The 27,897-nt window shown below is 38.6% G+C and overlaps 1 protein-coding gene across 2 annotated transcripts; it reads left to right on the forward strand.

Annotated features, from left to right (window-relative positions):
* The first annotated feature begins 137 nt into the window (after positions 1–137).
* DLGAP5 (DLG associated protein 5) lies at positions 138–27,787 on the forward strand. Of its 2 annotated transcripts, none has more exons than XM_026698702.2 (19): positions 138–235; positions 4,991–5,216; positions 7,385–7,575; positions 9,725–9,802; positions 10,465–10,564; positions 10,876–10,980; positions 11,398–11,468; positions 11,824–12,092; positions 12,998–13,119; positions 14,014–14,140; positions 15,446–15,531; positions 16,929–17,089; positions 17,717–17,812; positions 20,810–21,026; positions 22,994–23,198; positions 24,394–24,451; positions 25,341–25,539; positions 26,010–26,044; positions 27,235–27,787. In XM_026698702.2, the coding sequence occupies exons 2-19, from the start codon at positions 4,997–4,999 to the stop codon at positions 27,352–27,354; spliced, it is 2,460 nt and encodes an 819-aa protein (XP_026554487.2). In that variant the 5' UTR covers positions 138–235; positions 4,991–4,996; the 3' UTR covers positions 27,355–27,787. The 2 variants fall into 2 exon arrangements, with proteins under 2 accessions (XP_026554487.2, XP_026554488.2); XM_026698703.2 differs by having other exon boundaries at positions 149–235; positions 11,827–12,092.
* Positions 27,788–27,897: the final 110 nt, after the last annotated feature.

The raw sequence follows: 27,897 nt of genomic DNA on the forward strand, positions 1-27,897 counted from the left end.
GGCGCCAATTAAAATCCCCGCACCGTCATCCAATTACATCTCCCCGACTGTTCGAAGGACTGATGTCAGAGAATAAGAATGTAGCCAATGAAAACGCAGTATTGTTGTCTCAACGGCCAATCGGAAACGGTAACAACAATTTGAATCTGAGCTCTGACCAAGCCTGCTCGATCGGTCAGCAGTTCGAGCTCGCGCGTGGATCTAGCTGAGGGCGAACGTTGCGTTTGACCGTGAGGTATGGCGATGTCCTTCAGGAATGGGTGTGGGTTGGGGTTAGGTGGTTGAGGAGGGAACGTGGGGACGGGGCTTTGGAGTCGGGGGCATAGGAAGACCCAAGTCTTCTGGATCTAGCTGTATGCATTTCGAAGCAGACATTTGCCCTGGTAGTTTGAACAGAACAGAACGACAGAGTTGGAAGGGACCTTAGAGGTCTTCTAGTTCGATCCCCTACTCAGGTAGGAGACCCTGTACTATTTGAGCCAAGTTGACCGTCCAAATCTCTTTTTAAAAGCCCCCAGCGATGGAGCACCCACAACTAATAAAGGCCAGCCGTTCGGACGGTTTATTGTTTTTCCTTATCCTAGTTTAGTTTCCATCCTTTGTTTCTTGTCTGCTTTCTAATGTTTTGGAAAATAGGTTGATTCCCCTCTTCTTTGTGGCAGCTGTCACATGTTGGGACACTGTAATGAAGGCACCCTTAGTCCCTTTCAGTAGACAAAACGTTTCCAGTTCCTGCAACCATGTGGTTTTATTTATTTTACTTTAGGAAATTTATATTGCTGCCTTATTGCACATGGCGACTCAAGGCAGCTTACAGGAATCTAAAAAAGCTCATATATAAAGAAATAAAATTAATAAAAGAATAATCAAATGATAAATTAGTAGAAAAACCCAGCGGGTTTTTAAGCTTCCAGTCCTTTAATCATCTTTGCTGCTCTTCTCTTGAGTTCTTTTTAAGGCATCAAGCTACAAATCAGAAGACAGTGCCGGTATTGCCTTAGACTGAGTTTACTTCCAAGCCAGTCACTCCCTCAACCCATCTTACAGAGGAGTTGTGGGGAAACTAGGAAGAGAAAAGTATTAATGTTGATTTGTTGCCTGGCAGTATTTATACAGAACAATGGCAAGATAAAAATAATTTCAACCTTGCTGAAATTGGCATTGATTGATTGCAACAAGATGGGCCACAAACATATTTAATCAAATATTTAATAAAATAAAAGGTTTAGTTAGCATTGATGCCTCTTTGTTGCTATTTTGTTACCATAAAGCATAAATAAAGAATTAAGAAACCTTAGCAGCTATGCTGGGGTTGAATTACAATATATTCTGTAAGACTGCCTTTGTTTTAAGCCTTTCACAAATACGTGAGGAAGAATATCAAATTTCCCAAAACTAATAGAAGGGCTTCAAGAAGTAGAGTAAATGCCATTCTGCTGGAAAAGTAAGGTATTTAACACCATTTTCACCATTTAAGCTGAAAAGTAGGAATTTGCTAGGGAATTGTGTATGTCTGTAGTCCCATCCCAGCTATACTAATGGAGGTAGAATTGCCCTATCTACAGACTATAAAGAAATTCCAGGACTGAAAGCAGTTTATCACTGAACATAAGTTTATTTTTTTTATTTTTTTATTTATTTTATTTATTTGTCAATTGTTTACAAGATAATAAGTATAAGTGTATACATAGTTATGAATACATGAAATGGGTACATATAAGAAAAATAAAAGAAACAATAGGACAGGGACGGTAGGCACGTTGGTGCGCTTATGCACGCCCCCTACAGACCTCTTAGGAAAGGGGTGAGGTCAATAGTAGACAGTCTAAGGTTAAAGTTTTTGGGGTTTGGGGAAGAAACTACAGAGTCGGGTAGAGTATTCCAGACATTGACCACTCTGTTGCTAAAGTCGTATTTCCTGCAATCAAGTTTGGTGCGGTTAACCTTGAGTTTGTATCTGTTGTGTGCTCTTGTGTTGTTATGGTTGAAGCTGAAGTATTCATTGACAGGTAGGACATTGCAATGTATGATTTTATATACCATGCTTAAATCAGACCGAAGACGGTGTAATTCCAGGTTTTCTAGTTCTAGAATTTCAAGTCTGGTGCCATAAGGTATTCTACAACGAGTAGAGGAGTGGAGAACTCTTCTTGTGAAATATTTCTGGACTTTCTCAATTGTGCTAATATCAGATACGTAATGTGGGTTCCAGACTGATGAGCTGTATTCGAGTATTGGTCTAGCAAATGTTTTGTATGCTCTAGTTAGTAGTGTGATATTACCAGAGAAAAAGCTACGTAAGATTAGGTTAACAACTCTTAATGCCTTTTTGGCTATATAGTTGCAGTGGGCTCTAGCACTTAGATCATTAGAGGTGAGTATTCCAAGGTCCTTTACAGAGCTTGGATCATCAACAAGATCTTGACTATTCAGCTTGTATTTTATTTTCGGATTTTTTTTGCCAATATGTAAGACAGAGCATTTATTTGTTGAGATTTGAAGTTGCCATTTGTTTGACCATTCTGATACACAGTCAAGATCTTTTTGAAGGGTAGCAGTATTGTCTGTGGTATTGAACAGCTTTACATCATCAGCGAAAAGAACGCAGTTGCTCTTAATATGATCACAGAGGTCATTTATGTAGAGTATGAAGAGAGTTGGTCCTAGAACACTGCCTTGGGGGACACCACTATTGACAGGTACAGAATTTGATAGGATGCTCCCAATTTTGACCATAAGTTGCTGTGGATCACTTTTGTGGTTCTTCTGCTTTGCTCTGAGAGGCAAGATGCTCAGCTAGATAAACTGTAGTTCCAGTGCAGCCATTATATTCTTCTGATGTTTGAGTCATGCATTTTGCATTTGCTCTGCAGTAGGACAAAATGTTAAAAAGCAAAGACTGTTTATATTCAGTTCTATAGATTGCTAGATCTTGAGCCTTTACTTTTTTTAAATGTAAGAATAGCGACAGTATTTTATGCAAAAAGTCATGGATAAAATGGTCACCACTGGTTCCAGGAAGGCTCTGGAAGATGCTTTAGGGTGTGTTTTGGGGATATCCATAAAAGCATGGAGGATGGGTCCACTGCTTTTCATCTGACACTGTTCTTTAGCAATTTGACCTTTCCTCGTAAGGTCACTAAGACTTCTTTCGATCCAATGGTCCAGTTTCTATAAGATATAGGTTTCTTTGTCTTTCAGTAATTCTTTGTCTTTTCATATATATTGTGTTCTGATCGTGCTAATTGTGGTTTGGCCTTTGTCTGCTGGAAGGATGATGATCAAATGGTCCTCCTCTAGGCTTTTTGGGGCTGCTCTGTCCTCTGCTTTGAGTAGGTTCTGTTCCTGTTTTCTTCTGATCTGTGGTATGATAGTTTTGCTTTCTTGAGTCTCTGAGAAGTCCTGGGTTTTAAAAGCTTCTTGTAAAGACTTCAAGTTGATTAGCATCATTCGTGTGGAAATTGAGGCCTCTCTCCTATTCTGCAGTAGATGGTGGACAGCTGAACACGTTGACCACTCATTCATGCTCCTGTGCTTTTTTGATTCTGGAATTTAGTTTGAGTAGTTTGGTTTGCAGTTGAGTTTTCCTTTTTCCAGCATGTCTCTGGGAAATAGTCTTGACTGTGGTTGTCAGCCTTTCAATGTGCTCTGATGTATTCGTCTCTTCTAAATGCCTCTTAAAGTTTTACATGGTGCACCAGGAGTGGGATGCTACCAGTTCTGCCCAGTTCTATAGAACCGGTAGCTCTGAAGAGCAGCAGACACCGAACCGGTTCTGTGTCTGCTGCTGTTTAGCCCACCGCCCGGGTTCTTACCTGTCCTTTATTTCCTGCTTTTTCAACCTCAACTGCTTTGCGCGGCACAGCTGTGGTTGAAAAAGCAGTAAATAAGTGGCTTTTCAAATGCTGCGCACGCACACACAGAGCTTAGCTGTCCGGGCAGCACAGCCTAAGGTTACTGTACATGTGTGTGCATCGGGCGCCCATGCGCGCAAAAGTAATCACCAAAGTAGTATCGCTGGTTGAATCCCGGTAGTATCGCTGGTTGAATCCCACCCCTGTGGTGCACTGATATTTATTTAGTCTGAGGTGCACAACTGTGATCATGAAGCCATATCATATTTTTGTCTACTTTCTTGGGCTATTTTGCACCCTGCTATGCAGTTTATTGGAAATTTGTATCTGAGACTGGTGGGTTGGGCATGCTGTGATAGGCCATCATGCAGAAAAAAAATAGTTTCTTGATGAAAGTATGCCTACATGCTAATTTCTCCCATTTGTGTGCTTTCTGAAATGTTTGATGCCCCATGTCAGGCCGAATCCGGGCCACAGAGTGTTTAGATCTTGCCCACAGGGCTGCCCTGGAAACAGCGAAGGACCGGCCTGCACTGCCTCTGTCAGTGAAAATGGGCCTGCATGCAGCCCTCACGAGCTCCATTTTCGTTGGCAGAGGGTTGCAGGAGACTGTCCCAGCCAAAAATGGAGCTTGTGAGGGCTGCATGTGCCCCCCCAGCTCCATTTTCATTGGCAGAGGGTTGTAGGAGGTAGTCACAGCTGAAAATGGAGCTCGGGAGCCCGCTTTCGCTGGCAGAGCACTAGGCCACCACAGGCGTGCCCCCCATGACTTATGCTGGCCACGCCCACCCCAGCCCTCCAAGATCAAACACAACCCAGGTTCATAGAGCACCAAAGAGCCCACAGACATGTATAAAAACTACCTGTATAAAGCATTCATGTATGATGTAACTGCTGGTTTTCTGGTTGCCCTATTCTAGATTGTTTGAGGTAGAAAATAGTAATTAAAATTATAAAAAATGTAGTAATTAGCCTGTGAAAAAAGTTACACTGCTTGGGGTATGACAGTGGTACATTTTGTTATTTGTTACCCACATAATTTTACCAATATGCATAGAAATAAGTTGCTTGTCAGTAAAAATTTAAGATGGCACAGCAAAGATCTGTAATGCAAAATGCTTCTTGCCCTTATCTAGATTAAGATGGCTACTAATTTTTCCACTCGGTACAAAAAAGATCTGAGCATAGATATACTCAAGACAAAACTTGTTCGCCGAAAGTCTACAATTCAAAAAGAGAATAGATACAAGGAATTTAATAAGGGCAGGCAATTTGGACTAGTTGATGTGAATACACAGCCATCAAGAGACAAAGCTACTTCTCAGCTGGGTGAAAAACACAAAGGAAGTCTGCCAAAACCAAGTAAGTAAAAAGCTTTTTAAGTATTAACCAATAGTTGTTTTCAGTCTTTATCTTTGTTGTCTTTCCTAGATTTACTAAGTTATTTTGTTATCTTTTAAAATACAAGTTCCCAAATTAAAAACAAGTCTCATTTCTAAGTGTCCTCAAGCTGAATTTGTACCTAAACTGTTACAATATGAAATGATTACAAGCCACTATACCACTCTAAAGCCTTAGTAAGACCACACCTAGAGTATTGCATCCAGTTTTGGTCACCGCACTATAAAAAAGATGTTGAGGCTCTAGAAAGAGTGCAGAGAAAATGATTAGGGGACTGGAGGCTAAAACACGATGAACGGTTTCAGAAACTGGGCATGGCAAGTCTGGTGAACAGAAGGACCAGAGGAGACATGATAGCAGTCTTCCAATACTTGAGGGGCTGCCACAGAGACGAGAAGGTCAAGCTATTTTCCAAAGTACTTGAAAGCCGGACAAAGAATAATGGATGGAAACTGAACAAGGAGAGATTCAACCTGGAAATATGGAGAAATTTTCTGACAGTGAGAGCAATCAACCAATAGAACAGCTTGCCCTCAGAAGTTGTGGGGTTTTCATCACTGGAAGCTTTCAAGAAGAGACTGGACTGCCATCTGTCAGAAATGGTGTAGGGTCTCCAGCTTGAGCGGTAGGTTGGACTAGATAACCTACAAGATCCCTTCCAACTCTGTTAATCTGTTAATGTTTGTCTTACTATGAACTGCTGAAAACAGATGAGAGTGTGCACAGACCTGAGTGGGGTGGGGATTGCAGGTGTTTGCAAATGGGGAGACATGCAAAAACGCTCTTTGAAAGAGTATGACAACTTGCCACAGGGAACTGTACCTGGCCACCTTGCCGCAGCTAAACTCACCATGGACAAGAGGTGCACTAATACCTAAGAAATAGTGGAATACAATTATTTAAGAAAGGATGGCAAAGGAAGGACAAAATGAAATGACAAAAATTGAAATATTTTAAAAAATATTTCAAATAATTGAATTGTCCCACAATGAGTTGCTGCATGGCAAGTTATTCTGTGGTAAGTTGGCTATGGTGAGTTGGCTGTGGTACGGCAAGTTGTTCCATTCTGCTTCAAAATGCTGTGTTGGAGAAATAGGTGGTGCTGTACTGTTCAGCCATAGTCTCCCTACCTGCACCATTGAGACACTACTTGCCAGTCATGTGCACGAGAAAGAGAGATGCCAGAGCCTCCTCACCTGTAGTACCTACAACTGTGTGCAGGAGAAATGCCTGGCTTCCCTACCTGTAGTACTGGGACTGTTCTTGCCAGCATGCACTTGGCTTTCTCTTTTTGAGTCGAATCTCACTGCCAGGCAGCTGTCCACTATGTTTGCAGGCAGCCAATTCATATCTAGGGATTGTTCATAAGCCAGAAGTTCATAGCCTGGGGACTTTCTGTACTTTTAAAATCTCTTTTGATTTTAGCCTACACTTGAATTAAATTTATTAGTTTTTGTAATGTTTTAAAATCAACAGTTAACATGGTTGTAAATTTGGAAAGAATTTATGTGCCATTGAGTGCAGAATTTGCAAAGTTGTGGCATCTTTAACAGTTTGTTATTTAAATATTTATCACAAAGCCATCCCCTCTTGAAATAATTATTACATTATGTGTCTAACATATAGAATGATTTTTCACATTTTATTCTATTTTTGTCCCCAGGACAATTGAGATCTGCTATGTTTAAGTTTAATATTTTATTCTTCTATGCTGAATATCCAAGCTCTTACATGTTTCTCATCAAACTCACTTTGTTTGAAATTTTCTGGAGAAACTTCTTCATGTAAGTGTTGTTAAAATGCTCAGAACATGATTTGGCATTTGACCTGAGCAACGTAGACTGGGACTATTATTTCTTGTGTTCCAGATATCATGCTATTATTAAAGTAGCCGGAAATGTTCTTGTGTTTTTCAGATACTGTTTGCTATTCAACTTGCAATCACCTAAATTGGCTAGATATTTTTCACATATATCGTTGCCAATATAGATCTTTTTGTGTATCTAATTGTAAGACATTGTTTTTACATCTTTTTGATTTGCATCTACTGTTCTAGCTACTCAAGATATGTTTTAATTTTGATGTCACACATTTATATGGGATTTCAATTTGCATATGTTAAATTTTAGATGCTGCAGCCAAGACTCGTGAACAAGAGCGCATGGACATGCTTCAGCGCTATAAGGCGGAAAAAGAACTTCGCAGGTTGAAGGATCAGAAAGACAAGCCTACTTTTAAATGTGGACAATTCAAACCAGACCTCCCGGGTTTTCTTTCAAAAGCATCACAGATTCCAGTATTGAAGAAATCAAAAGAGAAAGTGAGAATAACGTAATATTTAAGCTTAGTTCCAATGCATCTTTGCATTCCTTTAAAACAGCTAATTCACATGTTGGGTTAATGAAGCATGAGTCGAACTTCATTAAGTTCTCTGAACTTCTTAAGTACTTCAGGTTTTTTCATTTTCTGTGTGTCCATATTTAGTACTGGAAACTAGATTAGAAGCATGTTTCTGGTTTTTATAGGTAGTCCATGCTTAATGACTAATTTGTTCAGTGGCTGTTCAAAATTATGAACAGGACTTACAACCCATGCCTGAAGTTATGGTTGTTGTGGGGCCTCCGTGTTCATATAATTGCAATTTGGAAACGTGGCAACCCATTTGCATTTACAGTAGGTTGACAAGCACACTGCGATCATGTGATCACTGTTCGCAATCTTCCCCACTGGCTTCCCTAGAAAGTCAATTGAGAAGCCAACAAGGAAGGATGCAAACTTCTGCTGCCTGCCAGGAAGACTTCCTCTGGTTTCTCGGGGCTGGCTGAAAAGGACCTGTCCTGAAATAGTAGCAGGATGTTAGCATTGAGTATTTGCAGCACAAGGCATTTGCAGCCAGCCCCCGGGAACCAGAGGGAGTCCTCTTGTATTTGGGGAATGGATGTAAATGCCCCATGCTGCAAATACTCCATTGATTTCAAGATGAACTTTTTCAGTCTGTATAGAATCATGCCCTGGGTTGGAAGAATGAAGAGGTTTCTGTGACCCCCATTTCATTTCGCCAGCCCGATATATGAGATCCGCTCTCTACATGATGGTGACCTGCCTGTTCTTCAGCAGGGATCTCTTTTACCACAATCCACAAGATCACTTAAAGATTGCAACTTGGAGAACTGGGATTGCACAGTCATTGAGTAAGCAGTACCACAGGCATCTTGCTTAATGACAGCTTTGCTCAACAACTGAGATTCCAGTCCCAATTGTAATAAGTCCAAGGCTAACTGTAATTTAATGGATAATAATAGCTTCTATGGATCAGAAAGGAGATTTGTGTATAAAGTAAGAAGAAAAGGTTACATGAATATAAGATCTATTTGCAATAACCAGATTATGATCTTGTTGTTATGTGGGATGCCATAATGCTCATCAGAATATTCCCAGGAAAGGCAAAGTCTTTAAATTGATTCCTTGTCAGATTGCCTGATTTAAATTCAAGAGGAACTATGAATAAGTTTCCAATTTTCAAGTGAATGAATGATAAGATAAGCACGTGGTTGGCTCACAAACAAGCTTTTTTCCAATCACTTCCAAATAGGTAGAATGTGTTTCATCAAAGCAATAGAAACTTGGTCTGCTCTAGTTACATGATCAGGCTAGGAAAAAGCAGTTTCTATATGATTAACCCACTGGGTCTTCATTGAAGAACCTACAAGGGAAAAGTCTACATATTCTGTTTTAGATGGCTTCTCTGGTTTAAATAATCAAAGTTTCATTGAGTTGTTGCATGATTATTTTATTCTGTACAGTATTTCACAGCTGTTGACATGATTTGGTGAAACTCTTAAAGCTCATCTTATTTAATTTTACATTGCATGGTATTTTGTAGCATTAGATTATACTTTATGTTCTGTTACTTTAGATTTAAACCATTGGAGAAGACAAATATAATTGAAATTGCATTTGACCATGAATTTAGTTCCATGATATTGAGCCAGTAGTGCATACATATGCAAACTGTAGGGACTTTTATGAGAAAAATGCCAAGGTGTACATGTAGGCTACACAAAATATTTGAAAGAAAAGATAAAATAAAACTAATTACCAATACATGAAAGGAGGCAATGTTTATTATATAAAAGTGTGGAAAATTCTGTTGAAATGAGATAATTGAGCAGTTTATGTGAACATAGAGTTTTTCAGTTTCCTTTATATTTACTTTAAATATTTTATTTGAACATTTTTATAAATTGTTTTTGGAGAACTCCTAAAAGGCACATATTAAAATATCAATAGGTAGTCAAGTAATGGTGATTAAGAAAATAAATAACCAGGAGGAAAATAAGACATTTAAAAAGTTGCATGAGAATTCCTAAATGCTTCTAGATTATTCAAAAAACTTTTTTTTAACTAAAAGATACACATATAATATGGAGATTGGAATTTGCTCATTCTTATTTCTGGATTGTTCCTAGGAAGCTCCAGTTGTCACGCGAGTTACAAGGTCGAAAGCAAAACAATTGCCAGAACCAAGGAAGCCACAGCTATCATCGGTTTGTGTTACATGTTTGTTTTGATCATATACTATTTGCATGTTACAGGTGATCCTTAAGTTGCGACAGTTCACTTATCGACCATTTGATGTTACGACATAACCCTCCCTCCTCCAAATATTTATGACACAGTCCCAAATGTTGCAGAATCACGGCAGTCATTCACCCTTACAAACAACCACACTGCAATATTTTCTCTGCCTATTTCCCCCCTCCATGGCTGCTTCTCCACAGACACTGGGCCTTGAGAAGACCTAGCAAGTTGTCTCCTCTCCAGCCTTTCTGCCACAGTTTTTTTGCCTGCTCCTGGTGCACCAAAAGCAGAGCGGTGAGACCAGAGGGATAGCAGGATGAGCATGCCCTCTAGGCTCTGGTCTTTGCAAGAAGCCCTTGCCACCAAAAACAAAGCCCGGGAGGGACGTATTTTAAAATGCTTCTTGTGCTTACTGAAGCAATTTTTTTTTTAATGTTCGATGGTAAAGATTTAACACACACACCAGGTGCCTAAATAGAGGTTTAAAGGCTGGATCAAAAACAGGTCACTGATGGAGTAACAGCTAATCAACATCTACTTATTGGCTGGAATTAAATGAATAACACAATGTGATTGCTTTCTTATTTAAAAAAGAGATGTGCTTTTACATTTATATTTCTCTTTTTAGGTTGCATCCAGCTACACCAATAAGGGCCGCAATCAGCAGATAGCTCAGCAAGAACAGAAGCAGATCTACATAGACAAACCTTCCAAACAAGAGAATAAAGGTATGAGTTCTTTGTCCTTATTTTAAAAGGGCTCCGATGGCTCTTGTGAATTTTGGTGAGGGAATAACCAGAAGTTGGTACTGCAGTTTCACACCACTGTGGAGCAGGAAATACATGATACTATAGTGTTGAGTTCTGCAGTAGTTTTAGTACCAAAATAACTAGAAAATCCCAGTCCTGGAAAATTGCATAACATGGTCCAATCAACTTTGTTTAATTTTTGTCGTGTAAAAAAAAAAAAGATACCTATCCTTGCCTTATACACAGAACATTTAAGATTTTAGTGATTGATCAGCTTTCTCATTTTTCAGAGATGCAGTCCGCCACCTCAAGAATCACACATGAAAGAATGACAAGAGCAACAGTGGCAGCTAAGTCCAGAATACCGCAAGCATCACAACCAACTATAATTTCAGGTGGGTGAAATTGTAGTAAAGTGCTTTTACATGGGCATCTAAAGGTAAACATTTCCTTGACCAGGTTCGAATTCTAGTGACACATGAGCACAGCCATTGCAATTTCCTTAGTTTGTCATTGCCTACTTCTGGGATGTTATTTCAATTTCCCAGTTTTGCTTTCAGTTTGTGTATTTTTGATGGTCCTCTATCCAATTTATAATTGGGCATGATCTCACTGATCTATTAAGTGCAAATCTGGGTGGTGACACCTTGATAATTTTACTGTGGACTTTCTTAAGTTGAATTCTGATTTTTATTACACTTGTGTTTTTGTCTCTATTTCTATAAAATAATTATCTTCTATTGCTTTCTGTTGTTATTTTGAGTTCCTTGTGACAAAAAAAATGGAATAATGTTCAGTCTGTTCTGTTTTAGGTAATCTGCCCCCCAAAAGAGTTACAATTAAAGGAAAGCAGCAGAAAGAGATAATAAAGGAAAGGACAACAGTAAGTTTGTTTTTTTCATAGTATAATTTTTTTCATTTATATCATAGTACCATAGGTAGTATGCTGCTATTATCCATAATGGCAGCTCAGAAATCAAAACTGTGACTTGCCTAAACTGAAATAGTGAAGTTTTGCTGATTCAGGTCATCTGGGTTCAAGCTTATATTCAGGCAAATCATGATGGAAATATTCCCCCGTTGTTTGTGTTTTTTAAATTAGTAATTTTAAAATGCATCAGATTCTCAAATATGAGCTAGAGGCAAATGAAATTGGAATGTTACCTACTAATATTTTCCAGGGGGGAAAACTATATATATGTGTGTGTTTAAATTATAAAGAAATCACTGTGTTTTAGCAGGTAGTGCACAATACAAATCAAGATATTCCAGTGGAACAAGAGAAAGAGATGAAACTCCAACCTGCTGAAATCAGTGAACAGAAGGACGTTCTTGACAAAAAAAACATGTCAGCACTCCCCAAAAGAAACCGCTCATTTGCCCCTCAGAATTTTGTCTTTCAACCTCCCAAAGGCTTGACCACCTACAAAGCGAAACCAATGACCCCTTCCAGGGCAAATATGTTCTTATCACCCAATCTTTCCTGGAGCCCCTCGGAAACAACCAAGTAAGGACATCCTACTTCAGACTTTCTTATAAAGTATTTTATGAATCTGTTCAAACTATGTTGATTTTTCCCCTTAATGCTGCTTCAAGTTCAAGCTCAAAAAGGAAGCACTAAGGGAGATAATCCAGACCTTATTCCTGTTGCAATTAGTTTCCTCTTAAAATGCCTCAACTTTACAAGAGAGTGTATGAATTGATTGCTTCTGGCTATTTATGGTGGTTTTCTATTGAAAGCTCTCTGATATATGAGGTCCCTTTCAAAGGGAGATACCAAATCTAAACAGTATTGATCTCTCAGATATTTAAGATAATTTTGGGAGTATACCTGTAATTAAGCTATGCACTCTGCTACAAGGAGAAAACTTTGAATTCAAGTAGGCATACAAAAATAGGACCATAACGTTGATTTCATTATGTGTCATTAAGTTGTTTTCAATACCATCAACCACATAAATATGCTTTTTCCATGATGATCTATTTCTAACCTGTTCTTTCAATTTTCCCAACAGTCCCCCACTCCCACCCCAGATCACCCTAGTATCTGAATCCACCCATCTTCTGCTGGGTTTCCTCTTTCTTTATACCTTTCCCAACATTAGAGCCTTTCATGTACATACATGTCAAATGGCATTATTACGATGTGTAGGTAATTCACAGTCTAAAACTGGTAGAAATCTACAATTAAGACGCTGTCTAAGAGTATAGGCAATTCCAAGTAGATTAGGGGTTTGGGGTGTGTATTCTTTCTTCCAAGTCTGATAAACTCCATATTTCCAGATATTGTGGAAGTTTTTTAGGTATTGCTCTGAGCACTACAATCACATTTCTTTCCATGCATGTTCAGTTTTGATCTGCAACTTCCAGTGCTGTTTTTATCGTTGTTGTTGTTATTATTATTATTATTAGTGAAGCATACAAAGAAGAAACACAAGATTATGATCCGCAGTTGTCCCCTAACCCAGAAGTCACAGAGGAAACCACTGAAAGATACCAACATGCCCTGGATTTATTGGGAGAAATTAACGGAGGTATATAAGAAAACATCTATACTTTTTACTAAGAGACAAAAACTTTAAAAGGGGATGAGAAGTCCCATTGTGGGTGCCCATTTGCCTTTAGGCTAGATGCCTTTTCCTCTACCTCAGTCTTTTATTTGTAGTGCTGACATACAGTAGCTATCAGGCAGGGGTGTGCTACACTTCAGTGAAGCTGAAAAAAGTGCTTTGGAAAGGGTGCAGCTGAACAGTGATCTGTTGGCACCTCCTTAATCAAGTTGCCTTGTTCTCTGGACTCTTCCAGGAAAATGTTCTTGATTTTAGTTCTGATAAGCATACTCACGCTCAGTCCAAAGCACCTTGTCGGCATATCCTTAGCTTAGACCCTGCAGCAATGCATGAAGGATGGAGATTTTGCTTTTATTCAAGCCCATTGATATTTTGAGGGATCTCTGGACGGGATGATGGAGAGGAGGAGGATGCAGTATGATTGAGGGTGCATCAGCCATGTGACATTATTTAAAGTGCCATTGGTGGAGAGCAACCTTTCTGTTTGAAGCCTATTTAGACTTAATCATTGTATTTATTTTAAACTATGAGAATATTAAAATTTGGCAATTAGATAAGACAGGTTCCAGGACCAGCAAGCAAAGCAAAACAAAACCAAAGACCATAATCAGACTTGGGGTAACAAGCTACTCTTCATCCTTTTTCCTTTTATTACTGGAGGAAAAAAAAGGAAGGCAAAAATGCAGCTTTTGGTCATTGCAACTTTAAACATGCAAAATACTGCTTCTAATATGGTGGTTTAAATATAATTAATAATTACTGAAAAAGCAACTACAGTTTGTTTAGCTGCAGATTATATTCTTCCTATATTTAAAACAGATTCTATACTTTTTCTGTCTAAAATCATTTTTTTTTTAGAACGGGTGCCTAGTGAGATGAGGGATAATATTGCGTTCGAAGGTGAGAGCAGTGTGCAGCAACCAGATCTACTAGCAACTGAAATATCAGAGCCAACAACAAAGCTGCATGATGTATCCTATTTCAGGTTTGTAGATAAGATCAAAGGGATCTACATTAATAAACTGCCTGGGTAATAAGAATGCTTGTTAAAATATCTTCAAAGAGAAGATAATACCTTTGTATTAAAGTAAACAACAGATTTGCTATCCGTGGATACTGTGGAATAGAAATGGTGCCCAATCCATTTTACCTGCTTTAGGGATACATTTACCTGTTGTAATTGATTGGAGTTTAAAATTAGATTGTATGCGCTATTGTGTGCCACAGACTATACCTTTCCAAGCAAGCCTATTTCTGAAAATTATATACCAGTCCCACAATAGCATCTATGTCAGGGGTATCAAACTCACGCCGTCATGGCAGTGTCACGTGACGTATCGGGACTCTGTTCTCCTTTGCTAAACTGGGCATGGGCATGGCCAGCGCATAATGCATCCAGCCCATGAGCCAGGAATTTGACATCCCTGATCTAAGTAGAAGGTGACAGAATGGTAGGAATGGCATTTTCCTTACTATCTATTCTCTCCCTTGAATGAAAAGCAATGAAGTAAAATGGCTAGTGAATCCTATCTAGCCTAGAAACCATTCTTGTTATTGAAACCATAATTCACAGGCTGCTACTATAGGCACCGATGCTCTGAATAGCAACCTCAACCCTAATTATTGAAAAAAAAAATATTACATGTATGAAGGTGAATCAGCACATTCTGCCAATTCTTGTTTACAGCAGGGTGTGAATAGGAAAAGAAGCAAAAGTTGAATACAATTGTCAGATCAAAGAATTGTAACATAGAAGTATTCTACGTATTATGTGTTGCTTTTTTACTTAAATTAATATTTTTTAATTGCTGTTATTGGTTTTGAAGCACTATAACCTTATATATTAGTGCCTTTGAGTATCTTATGCAGTGGTGGTATTCAATTTTTTTACTACTGGTTCTATGGGTGTGGTGTGTAGCTTGGTGGGTGTGGCTTGGTGAGTGTGGTAGGGGAAATCTCCATTTTCTCCCTACTCCAGGGGAAGGATACTGCAAAATCCCATCCCATTCCCTCTCCACCTGCTTTCCAGCTCCATTCTCCTGTGCAGGGCAACCAAAGAAGACCCAGCCAATCAGCTGGGATTCGGGAGGCAGAGAATAGATGGGGGCGGGGCCAGTCAGAGGTGGTATTTGCCGGTTCTCCAAACTACTCAAAATTTCCACTATCGGTTCTCCAGAAGTATTCAGAACCTGCTGAATACCACCTCTGATCTTATGGGTAAAAATGGGTCATTAATTGAAATAATAAGAAATTGTCTGAATGTGCTTTTGTTTCGTTTTTATTTTAAAAGAAACATTCTTCAATCTCAGAGAGAGAGACTGACATCATTTTGTCTTGAATGGGATAAAACTGTTGAAACTGATATTCCAGAGGAGGGTAAGAGAGAAAACACAAAAAGTATGTGTGAAATTATTGTCAAAAATAAACTGCTTGAGTTTTAACTGTGACTCTGGTAAGCCTATATCTTTATAGATAGGTTTTGATTAGTGTGGTTCGTGAATTCTACAAAATAATTGCATTATTCAAATTCAGAGCCTTCGAAGTGATATTTCTATGGAAAATATAGTAATTGGTTCCGGTACGATGCGGAAAAAATGTAGACATAACTTTTGTAAGTATATTAATCACGTAAGGGATAGACATAATTTACTTATTTAAATTTATGGTTAACCAAATCATAAAAAGCAAAATTATATATGTATATGTATGTATATGTAGGCCTAGGTGTGTACGCGTCTTTTCCCATGTAAGATTAAGAGTATCTTGGCAACATTTCGGTGAGGTCCCACTCTCCATCCTCAGGCTGGTGCTTTCGGCTTTGTGCCAGTGCAAGCAGTGTGTGATCGGAGCTGCCGTCTCTCTATAAATACTGGTGGTGGAGGCTGGTGTGCTTTTTGAGTTGATGGAGTTGATGTTGGTATAATGGGCTGTGTGATGGCCTTGTGAGTTTTGTTGTGGAGATATCCTGGATCTTATGCTGTGATCTCCTGGGTCGTTTGTTTTGTATGGAAAAAAGATCACTACAAAACAAACGACCCAGGAGATTACAGCACAAGATCCAGGATATCTCCACAACAAAACTCACAAGGCCATCATACAGCCCATTATACCAACATCAACTCCATCAACCAATCAAGAGGCAGCAGCGCAGCCAACCAGCCCAGCACACCAGCTCCCACCATGAAAATGTGTGTGTGTGTGTGTGTGTGTGTGTGTGTGTGTGTGTGTGTATATATATATATATATATATATATATATATATAAATATCTAAGAATCATTTCTAAAGGCTAACTTACACTGACTAAAACATATTTAGCAGGGTAGACTGAACTGCTTTTTCGTTAAATCTTCATAGATATGCTGGTAGAGTGAGTTTTCATGGTTTAATCAATGTTAGGGCCTGCATTCATAATTTTTTGCTTCACAATTTCTACAGTGTGATATAGTGTGAACAAATCTTCAGATTTGTTGAGAGTGAACTTCTTCACTTGCATATTAACTGTTTTCCTCTGGGGGATTTTTCCTGTTCTGCATTTTGCACAAAGATTAGCAGCATCTAAAAATGCAGCTCTGTATGCACTAGTCTCAATTGCACACCTGCTAGCTTTGCATTAACTGAATTTCGGGCCATAGTAAATATGACTTAGAATCAATTTACAATATGCATTAACTTGAATATCACATTCAAACCTACATGAATTGAAGTCTACCTCTATATAACAGTAGTTTTAATTTATATACTGTTTATCCAACAAAATACCACTTTTTTCAGCAAAAGATCTTGTCCGTACAACCATTGGGCAAACCAGATTGTTGATGGCGGAGAGATTCAAACAGTTTGAAGGGCTGATAGATAATTGTGAATTCAGACGTGGAGAGAAAGAGACAACCTACACAGATCTGGATGGATTCTGGGATATGGTAAACTTTCAGGTAAGATTTTTTTTTTTTTTTACTGTTAAACCTCTGTTTGCATTCAGCTGACTCTTTGTCTTCTTACTTTTACTTAATGGCCAGACCTTTGTTTAGTCAATAGTAAACCAATCCTAATTTGATAATTCAGATTCTGCAGTTGATTATAAAGAAGAAATTACAAGAAATATCCCAAACTGGGGAAAATGAAACTTGTAGAAAATACACCACAAGGAAATATCACTTTTCAGCTTGAACATGCATGTCCCTTGGCTGCTGAGAGCATACTAATTTTCACACACAAAACTCAAGCTTGTTTTTGTCCATCATGTCAACTTGAAACTCGCATCTTAGAATAAAATTTAGAGTTCTCCAGCATGTACCAAATTGGGCAATCCATATTAAATTCTTGTTCACCCAAAGCAGCAGGATACAAAGCAATGTTGCAAGACATTCTTAAGAAATGACTAACAGTGTCTTGTTTTTGATTTCTTGGTGAAGCTATTTCTTAAGAAAATAAGGAAGCTTACTATGCTTCTTAACACTTTGTTTTTTTAATGTAAAGATTTTTTTTCTTTTTTTTTCTTTCTTTTTTTTTGGTAACCTGGTTTGCTTTAATTTTGTTCAACCTTTCTCTTCCTCAAATAGGTAGAAGACATAAATAAAAAATTTGAGAACTTGAATAAACTTGAAGTGAATGGGTGGCAAATGGTGGATGATCCTCAGACCCACAAACCTGCCAAGGTATGAGAGTCTTTGCTGGTTCAGCTTTTAGGGGGTGATTTTTGCTTGGCACTTAATTACTGAGACTATTTCTGAAAGGCAACTTTGTTGAGTGATACCGGCAACTGCACAATAAAGGTACAATTAATTTTCTCATGGACCAGAATTTTACTAAACTTAGCTACCTGTTCATCTTCTGGGAACTATAACTCCTATAACGAAGTCTGAGAACCAGAGATGCACAGCAATTCACATTTTAAAAATGGGAAATGTGATTTGAAAGGGCATAGGCAGGTTCACTACATCGGTCAGGTTTTTTTTTCTTTTTATGACTCCTGCCTTTTCCAGAATTGGCATGGTGTCTGTGGAGTCCCAGACATTAAAGTAGTGGCGCTTCCTTAATGTAGATCCATACTGTCCTGAGACTGCCAGCACTGTTTGAACTCAGAAAGGCACAGCTTATTTAAGGAGGTGACATCTGCAGTAAACAAACCCATGCCTATCTTTACTGAGTATATGTGAGTGAAATAATCAAATATTGCTTTCCTGCCTCCTTTGCCTCTTATTTTAATGTTTCTTCAGTATTGAATTCTTTGGAGTGGAAATGTATCTTACTGTATTTTATAAAACTTCGCACATCTTGATGGCTAATTAATTGCATTGCCACCCATATTCAGGCTGACCCTTAAGTGCAGTAAAGCATCCCTTTTTCAACTTTCCTTTTTGGTACCCACTTTTACTTCCTGGCTTTTGGTCTGCTCCAGGTTTTCTTTTTAATGCAATCTTGCTCCCTTCATTCATTTTGCTGTAAGCGCCAAAAGTTTGCTTCTTGTAAAAAATAGGAACATTGATGTTTGGGATTTTGATCAAAGCTTCTAAGATCTGACTTGTAATTTATATTTCCAGTGAATTTTAAAGTGTTTTGAAGGTAAAATAGACCTATGGCTGATCTTTTAGTTGCTTGCCTTGACGTTCCTGACTTTTGCTAGCTGCTGAGAATAGCTTGACAGTTAGTGAAATCTGATAGGGAGCTGAATAATTCAATATTCAGTGCTGAATATATCAGTATTATAGTCAGTTTGAGACGGATGACCTTTAAATGTTTCCTAGAAATGAAGCCATCTCATATCATAGTTTATCATTAAAGAGTTTAGTACTGGACATATTTGTAAGTCAGAAAGTAGAGTTTGGCTAAATATACTGTGACAAGCAGTTCCAACTTTGGAATTGTAATAAGTGTTTATTTTGAAAAAAAAACTGCTTTTTTCTAATTATTTACTTTTATTCCTATAAATAAATCATTCTCCAGTAGTTGCCTGAATAGTCAGGAGAGGGGTTGGCAGAGGGGTTGTCCTGTTGGAGGTATATCTTAACTTTCATATATTGCAGTTCTGAGTCAGAACTCAGCCTCTGCCAACCCTAAGTAAAAGTAATCCTTTTATTTCCTACCTGAAATACTGTCTTTGGTGAGATATCCCTCGGGAGAGACAAATCTTTTGGACATGGCCAAGACTATCAGGAAGCTCTCACATTTTGTTGAGGCTTTAAACAGGATCCATTGGACCAGATCTCCAACCTAAAAATTACTTTTCCCCAATGTATTACAGTGCCAGTTCTGAAGAAGGCAAAATGAAAATGTATTGGTAAATTACAAGAACACACACACACACACACACACCCTTCTAACCCTGCTGGAGGAGGTGATTGGACTAGAATAGATATCTCATTATCTTTCTCCTTCCCTCCCATTTCTTTTTCTTTCTGTCCCTTCCTTCCATTCCCCCTCTTTCTTTGTCCCTTTTTCTTTCTTTCTCTTCTCTTTATTTTCTCTCTCTCTTTCCCTCTCTCAGGCTCATCCCTTTCGATCAGGGGTCACCAAACTTTTGGATCTCAGGGACCACCAAACTCATAATTTCAAATCCCGGAGACCACTAATACGAATTTTGACTGACGGTGGCTTTCTGGTGTTGGTGGGGGAGAGAGAGAGAGAGAGATCTGATCCAACCTCTCTCTCTCCCTCTCTCACACACACACAGGCAGGGGTGGGATTTAGACCCCTGATCTAAAGCTGTCAAAACTCCAAAAACTGGTCAAGTAGCTCTGGGGAGGCCAGTCATAAATTAGAACACTTGCTAAATAACCAGTCATTAAGTGAGGACCACTTGTATTTGGTTTGCCAGTCACCTGGTCATGCCCACCCAGTCACGTGACCAGCAAGCCACGCCTACCCAGTCATGACCAGCAAGCCACACCCTCCAATTAGGCCACACCCACAGAAAATTGAATCCCACCCCTCAGTGGGGGCGGGGGGGCACCGGGGATGAGTTTGTAGTGCCAAGGGGCCAGTGGACCGAAAAAGTTTGGGAACCACTGCCCTATACCAGTGTTTCTCTATGTTGGCAACTTGAAGATTTTGGTTGAATAAGGAATTCTGGGAGTTGAAGTCCACACATCTTCAAGTTGCCAAGATTAGGGAAACTGCCCTATATTCTGTACTCAAAATTGTACTCTGATGTCTAAGATGTCATTGAATCTATCGCTCCCTCTCTGATGGAGTGAAGGAGCTGTGTCTGCATGATATAGGCAGGATCTCTAGAGAGGTCTGGTGTTTTCCCGAAAGCCGTCACTCTGCTAAACAAATAATTCCTTCAACACTGTTCAACTATTACAAAGTCTGTACTACTATTACTGTTAAACTTCTCGTCACTCCTTATCACTCATCTCCTCCCACTTGTGACTGTATGACTGTAACTTTGTCGCTTGTATCCTTATGATTTATATTGACTGTTTCCTAGTATGATTTGATTGCTTATTGTACCCTATGACTATCATTAAGTGTCATATCTTATGATCCTTGATGAATGTATCTTTCTTTTATGTATACTGAGAGTATTTGCACCAAGACAAGTTCCTTGTGTGTCCAATCACACTTGGCCAATAAAGAATTCTATTCCTTGTGCCCTGAATTTTTGAAGGCTGGTGATAATCAGCTTTGCCAAGATGTCTTTTGATTTCCAGAAAAAGCCCACCCTTCGAAGGACAGCCAAAGCAGCAGGGGGGTCTGCCGAAAGGAGAGCAGCCAAAAAACGCTTTGCAGCTGTAAAAGCAGCCATGAAGAACAAGACAAAAGAAATGTTGGCAGCAGAGGCTTCAGGCGAAGTAATACCAAAAGAAGCAGAACGGATATTTGATGGAGGGTTTTTCCGAATTGAGTCTCCTGCCAAATCCTTTCCAGGTCAGTCCAGATCACTGCCTTTGTGCGAGAACATATGTATTATGGTGATAGTTATTGCAGTAGCTACATCTTGCTGACTCCGCAAGAGTTCCTGGTAGTTTGCAACATATCCACAGCACCATCAAACTTCAAAACAATCCATTTTGCTTCACTGTTCTGTAGCCTTAAAGATTAAAAGCTTTCTGTTTCAGTTTTCCTTAAAAACATTAAGGAAGATACCATCCAGGGTAAATTATTCCATAAAAAAATAAATACTCCATAAGAAATATCACTTCCAGGGTTCACCTTCCCTGAAACTCACATGGAGTGGGGAATCTTTAGCACCTCCACTTAGTACACACAGTATATATTGGATAAATTGGTTTCAGTTGGAGGAAGCAGCTAGGTGGCCAGAAGGAGGGGACAGATAACAACATTTGGATTGTATTCAAAATCTCATCGACAAGCGCTGCCACAATAATACTGTTATATGATGATGGTGGTTCTCATCCAGCAATATGTAGCCTGCTACATTTTATATAATTTGTAGCTTCCAAGTAATCTTCAAAGACAACCTCCCGAATACATAAAATTTATATCATTTTTTGATATTTTGTTTTATATTATTTTGGTTACCCACTTCAAGGCCTTGGGCATGGATGAAGTATTCTACCTCCTAGGTGATGGGAACCAATGGGTCTTCAGACACCCACATCCAGAAAGTAGTGTGCCTAAGAGCAGTTGGTAGCTAATTACAGTAGTCCTCAACTTACAACCATTCATTTAGTGACTGGAGTTAGAATGGGACTGAAAAAAGTGATTTATGGCCGTTTTCCACACAATTGTTGCAGCAAACCCCTCCCCTGTGGTCATGTGAGCAAAATTCAGCTACTTGGCAACTGGCATGTATGTATGACTGTTGCAGTGTCTCAGGATCATGTGATCACCTTTTGCAACCTTCTGAGAAGCAAAGTCAATGGGGAAGTTAATAACTGTGTTACTAGCTTAACCACTGCAGTATTTCACTTAACAACTGTGGCAGGAAAGGTTGGCAAAATGGGGCAAAACTCAGTAATGGAAATTTTGGGCTCAGTTTTGGTCATAAGTTGAGGACTACCTTATCAAAGTTAAAATAAGGAATTTAAAGCAGGAACAAGATTGCTTTATTTCAAAACAGTTTCTCCTGTAGCTGCCCACTCCTCCTTTTGATTTTTCATTGTATGTTCTTGGTTTAAAGGAACATCATCCAAGTCCACGTACATTGTAAATACTTTTCTAACGTCAGTACACAGAACATTTGAGAAACAGTTCTAAACTGTTGAAGCTGAGTTTTCCTGAAAGAGGGAAGCCTACAACAGAAGCTTTTCATTGAAAAGCTCCCACTCCATGAATACTGGCAGCTCTTCTGCAGTGGAGGCAAGAAAAGCCTCCAGCACACAAGTCAAAATCCCAATGTGGTATTTTGGCCCTTGTGTTCAGGCTATGTCTGGCTACACGAAGGTTTAAATCACCATTCAGCCACAAAGCTGATTTGGGTAAGTCAGTTTAATCTATCACAAAGTTGTGAGGGGACAGCTGGAGAATGCCTTACTATTGGTCAAATAGTCCGTTAAAATGTTTCAGATTGCCTTAATGCCAGGGTCTTCAACTTGGCAAGTTTAAGACCTGTGGACTTCAACCCACAGAATTCCTGAGCTAACATGACTGGAGGAGGAATTCTGGGAGTTGAAGTCCACAAATCTTAAAGCTGCCAAGTTTGAAGACCCCTGTCTTAATAGCACATACAATGTGAGAAAAGGTTTGAGGATGACTTAATCCTGTGTGTGTGCGTACACACACAGATTCATGTACAACATTCATACTTCAAGCATTCAGCATCCTTTTCCCCCATATTTTTTGCAGATGTGGGGCCCAGAATCCAAAAATTGTCACATATAACATATTAATATAATACAATATTCAGTTGCTCACTCATCTATTGCCTACAGGTCGGACTCCTAAATCAACTGGCAGGATTTCCCAGTGGAGGACCCCAAGGTCTGCCAATAAGGCTTTGCTTCAGAATTGTGCAGAGATCTGTGTTTTAAAGCAAGACACATCAAGTACGTCCAAAGCCATTCCTCCTATTCCAGATCCTAAAGCATTTTCAGATTCTGCTGGAACCAACCACCTTGACTCTGCATCTGAACAAAGGTATTCAGCTAAACTGCCCCTTTGCTTTGGCCGGTGCAGGAATAACAACCCTTTTGGGGAGATCCAGAAGAGTCTAATAGCATAATAATAACTTTTGGGTTGCATGAAAGTCATTGGGTTTTTCACAGCAAAAAAATTCCTTAAGCATTCAATATACAGCCATTCTTCCCTAAGGTGTTTTGCCTTTAGATGAGCTCCATTTCAATTTCACACCACAAGCATGCTCGGGCTTTTGAGCACAAATGGTTTTGTCTTCTTTCAAGCTATAAACGTCTTTCTGCATCTTAGCACTCCAAACTAAATTCTTAATTCCACTGTCCATTAAAAAATATAGTGTAGATTTAAGCTGTCCTGAAACAGTGACTATAATTTTTCTGCTGACTATATCTAACTGATAGTTTTTAAATCCTCTTGTTTCAGATGTGTAATCCTTCCAGCAATTATGTTAAACCTAATTTTTATTAATCATATAGCTGGTATTTCCATGGTTTATCAGGTGGTGAGAGTGCATTCATTCTTACAAATGTGCTGCGAGAAATTGCTATTCATGTTAGAAGAACTGTTAATGATATCTTTGTTTTAATTCACACTCTAAACTTCAGTTTTGTCATTGTTCTTCCAATACCTTGAAGCGAGGAAGTTTGATAGGTGTTTGTAAATCAGTTCAAACTCAAATGGATATGGGGCTATTCATGCTCATTATAACATAATATACAATCCTCTGAATGCCAGGAGCTGGGGCACATGAATGGGAATGTACTGCTATTATCATAATAGCAATAGCACTTAGACTTATATACCGCTTTATAGTGTTTTACAGCCCTTTCTAAGCGGTTTACAGTATCAGCATATTGTCCCCAACAGTCTGGATCCTCATTTTACCAACTCCGGGAGGATGGAAAGCTGAGTCAACCTTGAGCTGCTTAGAATCAAACTCCTGGAGCGAGCCAGTGGGACTCGAATTGCCAAACTGACAAGTAATCCTACCTGTAGGCTACCCATTGATCTCTGGTGGGCACAATGAGAAATAGAATGCTTGACTAATTAGAGAACATAATTGTTTTTATGCTACGATGTTTCTATGCATCATATTAATGTATGCAAGTTGAGAATTTGCAAGTTGAAAATGTTTTAGTAACTGGGAGATAATACAGTTTCACCTCTGTACCTCTGTGTTTTTGTTTATTTTCTCCAGTGGCATTCAAGCAACAGAGGAACTGTGTGTTAGAACAGACATAGTGGGAATAGCAACTGTAAGTATGCCTTTTTTAGCATGTCTTTCTTTCATATCAGGATGTCACAAAGCTGTTTTCTGTTGGTTCAGAAATTGGAAATGCAGAATTTGCTGGCAGTGGAAACGTGTCGATTCCATTAGGCAGACCCAGAAAATCAACTCCACATGAAGACCAAAATTATTTTCATTGAGATTGGTTATAAAAATCTTACAAGTCAATGATTGTGCTGCTGCCCTTCCTCCTGCTTTTTATATTCCAGTGGATCAGGGAGATGTCTATCTGAACCACTTCTAAATATTAACTTCTCAGGAAAATTTTTAGCTCTTTTTGCTTTCTTAACAGTTCTTGCGCATTTCTGTCAAAAGTTATCTTGCTTATTGTGTAGAGAAGTAACACCTTAGAAGTGGTGGCTGTCTTGTTTTTTTTTTCATATAAAGGGGTGGGTGTGATGAAATACTATGAAAGGAAAGTGAAACTGAACTATCTTTTTTTAAAAAAAAAGAAATCTTGGTTGAATCACTGAACTGAATGAAAATGAAAAGGGTCAGTATATGCCCTTGCAAAAGTGCCAGTCATTGGTTTAAAAAGATCTTCCATGTCATTTTTGTGTATTCTAAAACAGGTCCCCAACCCCCGGGCCACGCCCCACTACCAGCCCTTAAGCAGTTTGGAATCGGGCCGCAGAAGTGGCAGGCGAGCGAGTGCACATCCGCACTGGGCGAATAGCGGGTGCATGTGCCCAACCGCTTGTGCAAATAGAGCTGCATGTGTGCTTGCCTGCCACTCGCACAGGAACCTTCCCCCCCCCCCTTTGCTGGTCTACAAAGCTAGAAAGGTTGGGGAAATCTGTTCTAAAGAATAATATATCTTCAAGATCCTTGAACTTTATCTTTGCTTCTGAATCCAGGATACAGAAGCAACCAACTGTGACAGGAGCTCATCCTCAAGTGACATGAATGTTTGCCAATTTAAAGAAGCTTCAGAAATTGGAGATGAGATGAAGCAGACCACAAGAGATGAGGTCAAACAGGGTTTTCTTTGCCCCACAGAGAATTCTCAGGTTGCAGAAACTTGTGATCAAGATCAAGTACTGCATACTCCAGAACGTAAGTAAAATTGTTGTGGATTTTCTCATGACAACGGGTACAAAGTCATTTGAAATGAGATAGTCAGCCGATAAATTAACAAGGAAAGAAATTCTTTGGCTGAATTTATAATCTGAGATCTTGTAAGAATTATTTGGGAATCCAATTTTCAGAACTATCTGCATATTTTGTCACAGATGTCTAAGATATTTTGCTGTAAGCTGCCGATAAAAGCTGCTGGCTGCAATTTGGGCATGCCTTTATACAAGTATGTCCTCACTGTCATCAGTATAGAAACCTTTTACATTATAAATAATAACAATGTGTTAGGGATATATAAAATGAAAGCAGTACTAAATAGTCCATTCAGAATATTGTTTGCATAAGTATATTTATTTCAATTCAAAGCTTCCAGATAATATAATTAGTATCTATGCGTAACTTCATATGCATTTAAAATACTTCTCTGAAAATGAGATTTTATTTTCCAGGTTTGTCCTGTGATGATGGAATATATGATCTCCAGGTATGCTTGCTTGAAGTCAATTGATGCAGCATTAAATATTACTTAAACTGTTCAGAATTATGTTTTGTAAATAATGCATCATTAAATAAACCTGTGTTGTTATTTAATGATGCATTACTTCCATGGTAATTTTGTGATGCAAACCTCTATAGGGATAAGGGCTCATAGATACAATATACTGTATATGAGGAAGTATCCATGTAGGTAGAAACTTTTCATTGTCAAAATTCCAGCTCATATAGAAGACTCTTTGTGTGACAGTTTTAATATACATAGATTCATATGATACGTACAACTTTTGTGGGGTAGGCTGTGTCACATGCATGACACCAAAGGCAAAATTTCGAGGGTAGCCTTTATTCTGGTTACCTATTGACTTCACAATAAAAAATGCCAAAGATTAGTTTAGGTTAAATATATCTGTTTTTATTGTAACAATTATGATGCATAACCAGAATTTACCTGCTCCGAAACTAATTGCTTACTAAAGATGATTTATAGTGCACCTAAACAGAGCACAACATTTTTCTTAATAGGAAAGTGTCTAGCTAGTCTTATCTAGCTTTATCCTTCCTTACAGTGGCATCAATTTATTGCCTGTGCATATGAAATATGACAGTTTCATCACCAAAAAAGGCTGGGAAAAGGGAGCACAAAAATTTAGTTGGAATGAAATAGAGCAACAATTCTTATACAGTTTTCCCTCATTTGATATCCTTCATCTATCTTGAATTACAGCTCTCAGTATCTTCAAATAACATGGCTATGAGCACACTTGGGACAAAACCGTATTAGAATCATGATACAGATTCCACCATGGCATATTCGTTAGGAAGCAGTACACGAGTAAAAAAAACAAAAACCTCACTGCTTTGTCAATTTAAGATTGGACATGAGTGCATAGATTCACATATCTGTCCAATGGAACTCAGATTGGAATATTTTTTTTACATCTGACAGTCTATTTACGGCACAGCTTGTTAGGCTGGTTTGGGGGGCTTTTAGTAATGTTCCATGCACGAGCACTATAAAGAAACGTTTATATTTTTTTTTCTGAAATTGTAATGGGGGGGGGGGTGCTCTTAAATTGCCTTAAAAATGGCAGCAAATATTTCTATCTGAAAGCTCAACCATAAGCTAACTGCTTGATTGGATTTGGAAAGACTTAAATGTATTTCTTCTTCCCACAGCCAAATCTGGATGTCAGCCTTTTCTTCACTCCTCTGAGAAATAAGGCTGAAATATGTATTTCAGCTGATTCATGCAGCAACCTTATTGTATTCTCTCCTTTTCCAGACAAGGAGAAATAAGCTACATTTTAAAAGTCTGATGTGTGCATTTAATTAATAAGTGCAAAAACAGCATCCATTTTCTTTTTCTTCATAAGTTTGTTCTGTTATTAAGCTGACCTTGCCATTTAAAAAGTATACCACTTCTGCTGGAGAAGACACCTATGGAGAATATGAATGTTCTGTGGTCTGTATCTCTTGAATCTTTAATGCAACAGCACTTGAGGAAAATTCTTCTGAATTGGCTTAACTTGGCTTGACCAGTTAAAATATTTTGGAACTGAGACATCAATAGTAAATTGTTGCTTGTCATTAAGTGCAATGAGTGGGAGAGAGGGGGAAAAAAGTATTTTACAGTATTTGTCTGTTGCATTTTAAATATCTATTTTCCTTAATCCTAATCAAATATGCACTTCAGTGTATAAACAAAATTATTAAAGTTCTGTAAACTAGATTAATCTCTTACGTGGTGATCTGTATCTGCCTTTTATTTTGATTTTACAGTATTATTTCTTAAACCATTTCTACCTAGATGTATTTATTTTTAAGTCAAACTAATTAAAA

The sequence above is a fragment of the Pseudonaja textilis genome, chromosome 1, assembly GCF_049901715.1.
Source record: "Pseudonaja textilis isolate UNSWEBS1 chromosome 1, rPseTex1.2, whole genome shotgun sequence".
Classification (NCBI taxonomy): Eukaryota; Metazoa; Chordata; class Lepidosauria; order Squamata; family Elapidae; genus Pseudonaja; species Pseudonaja textilis.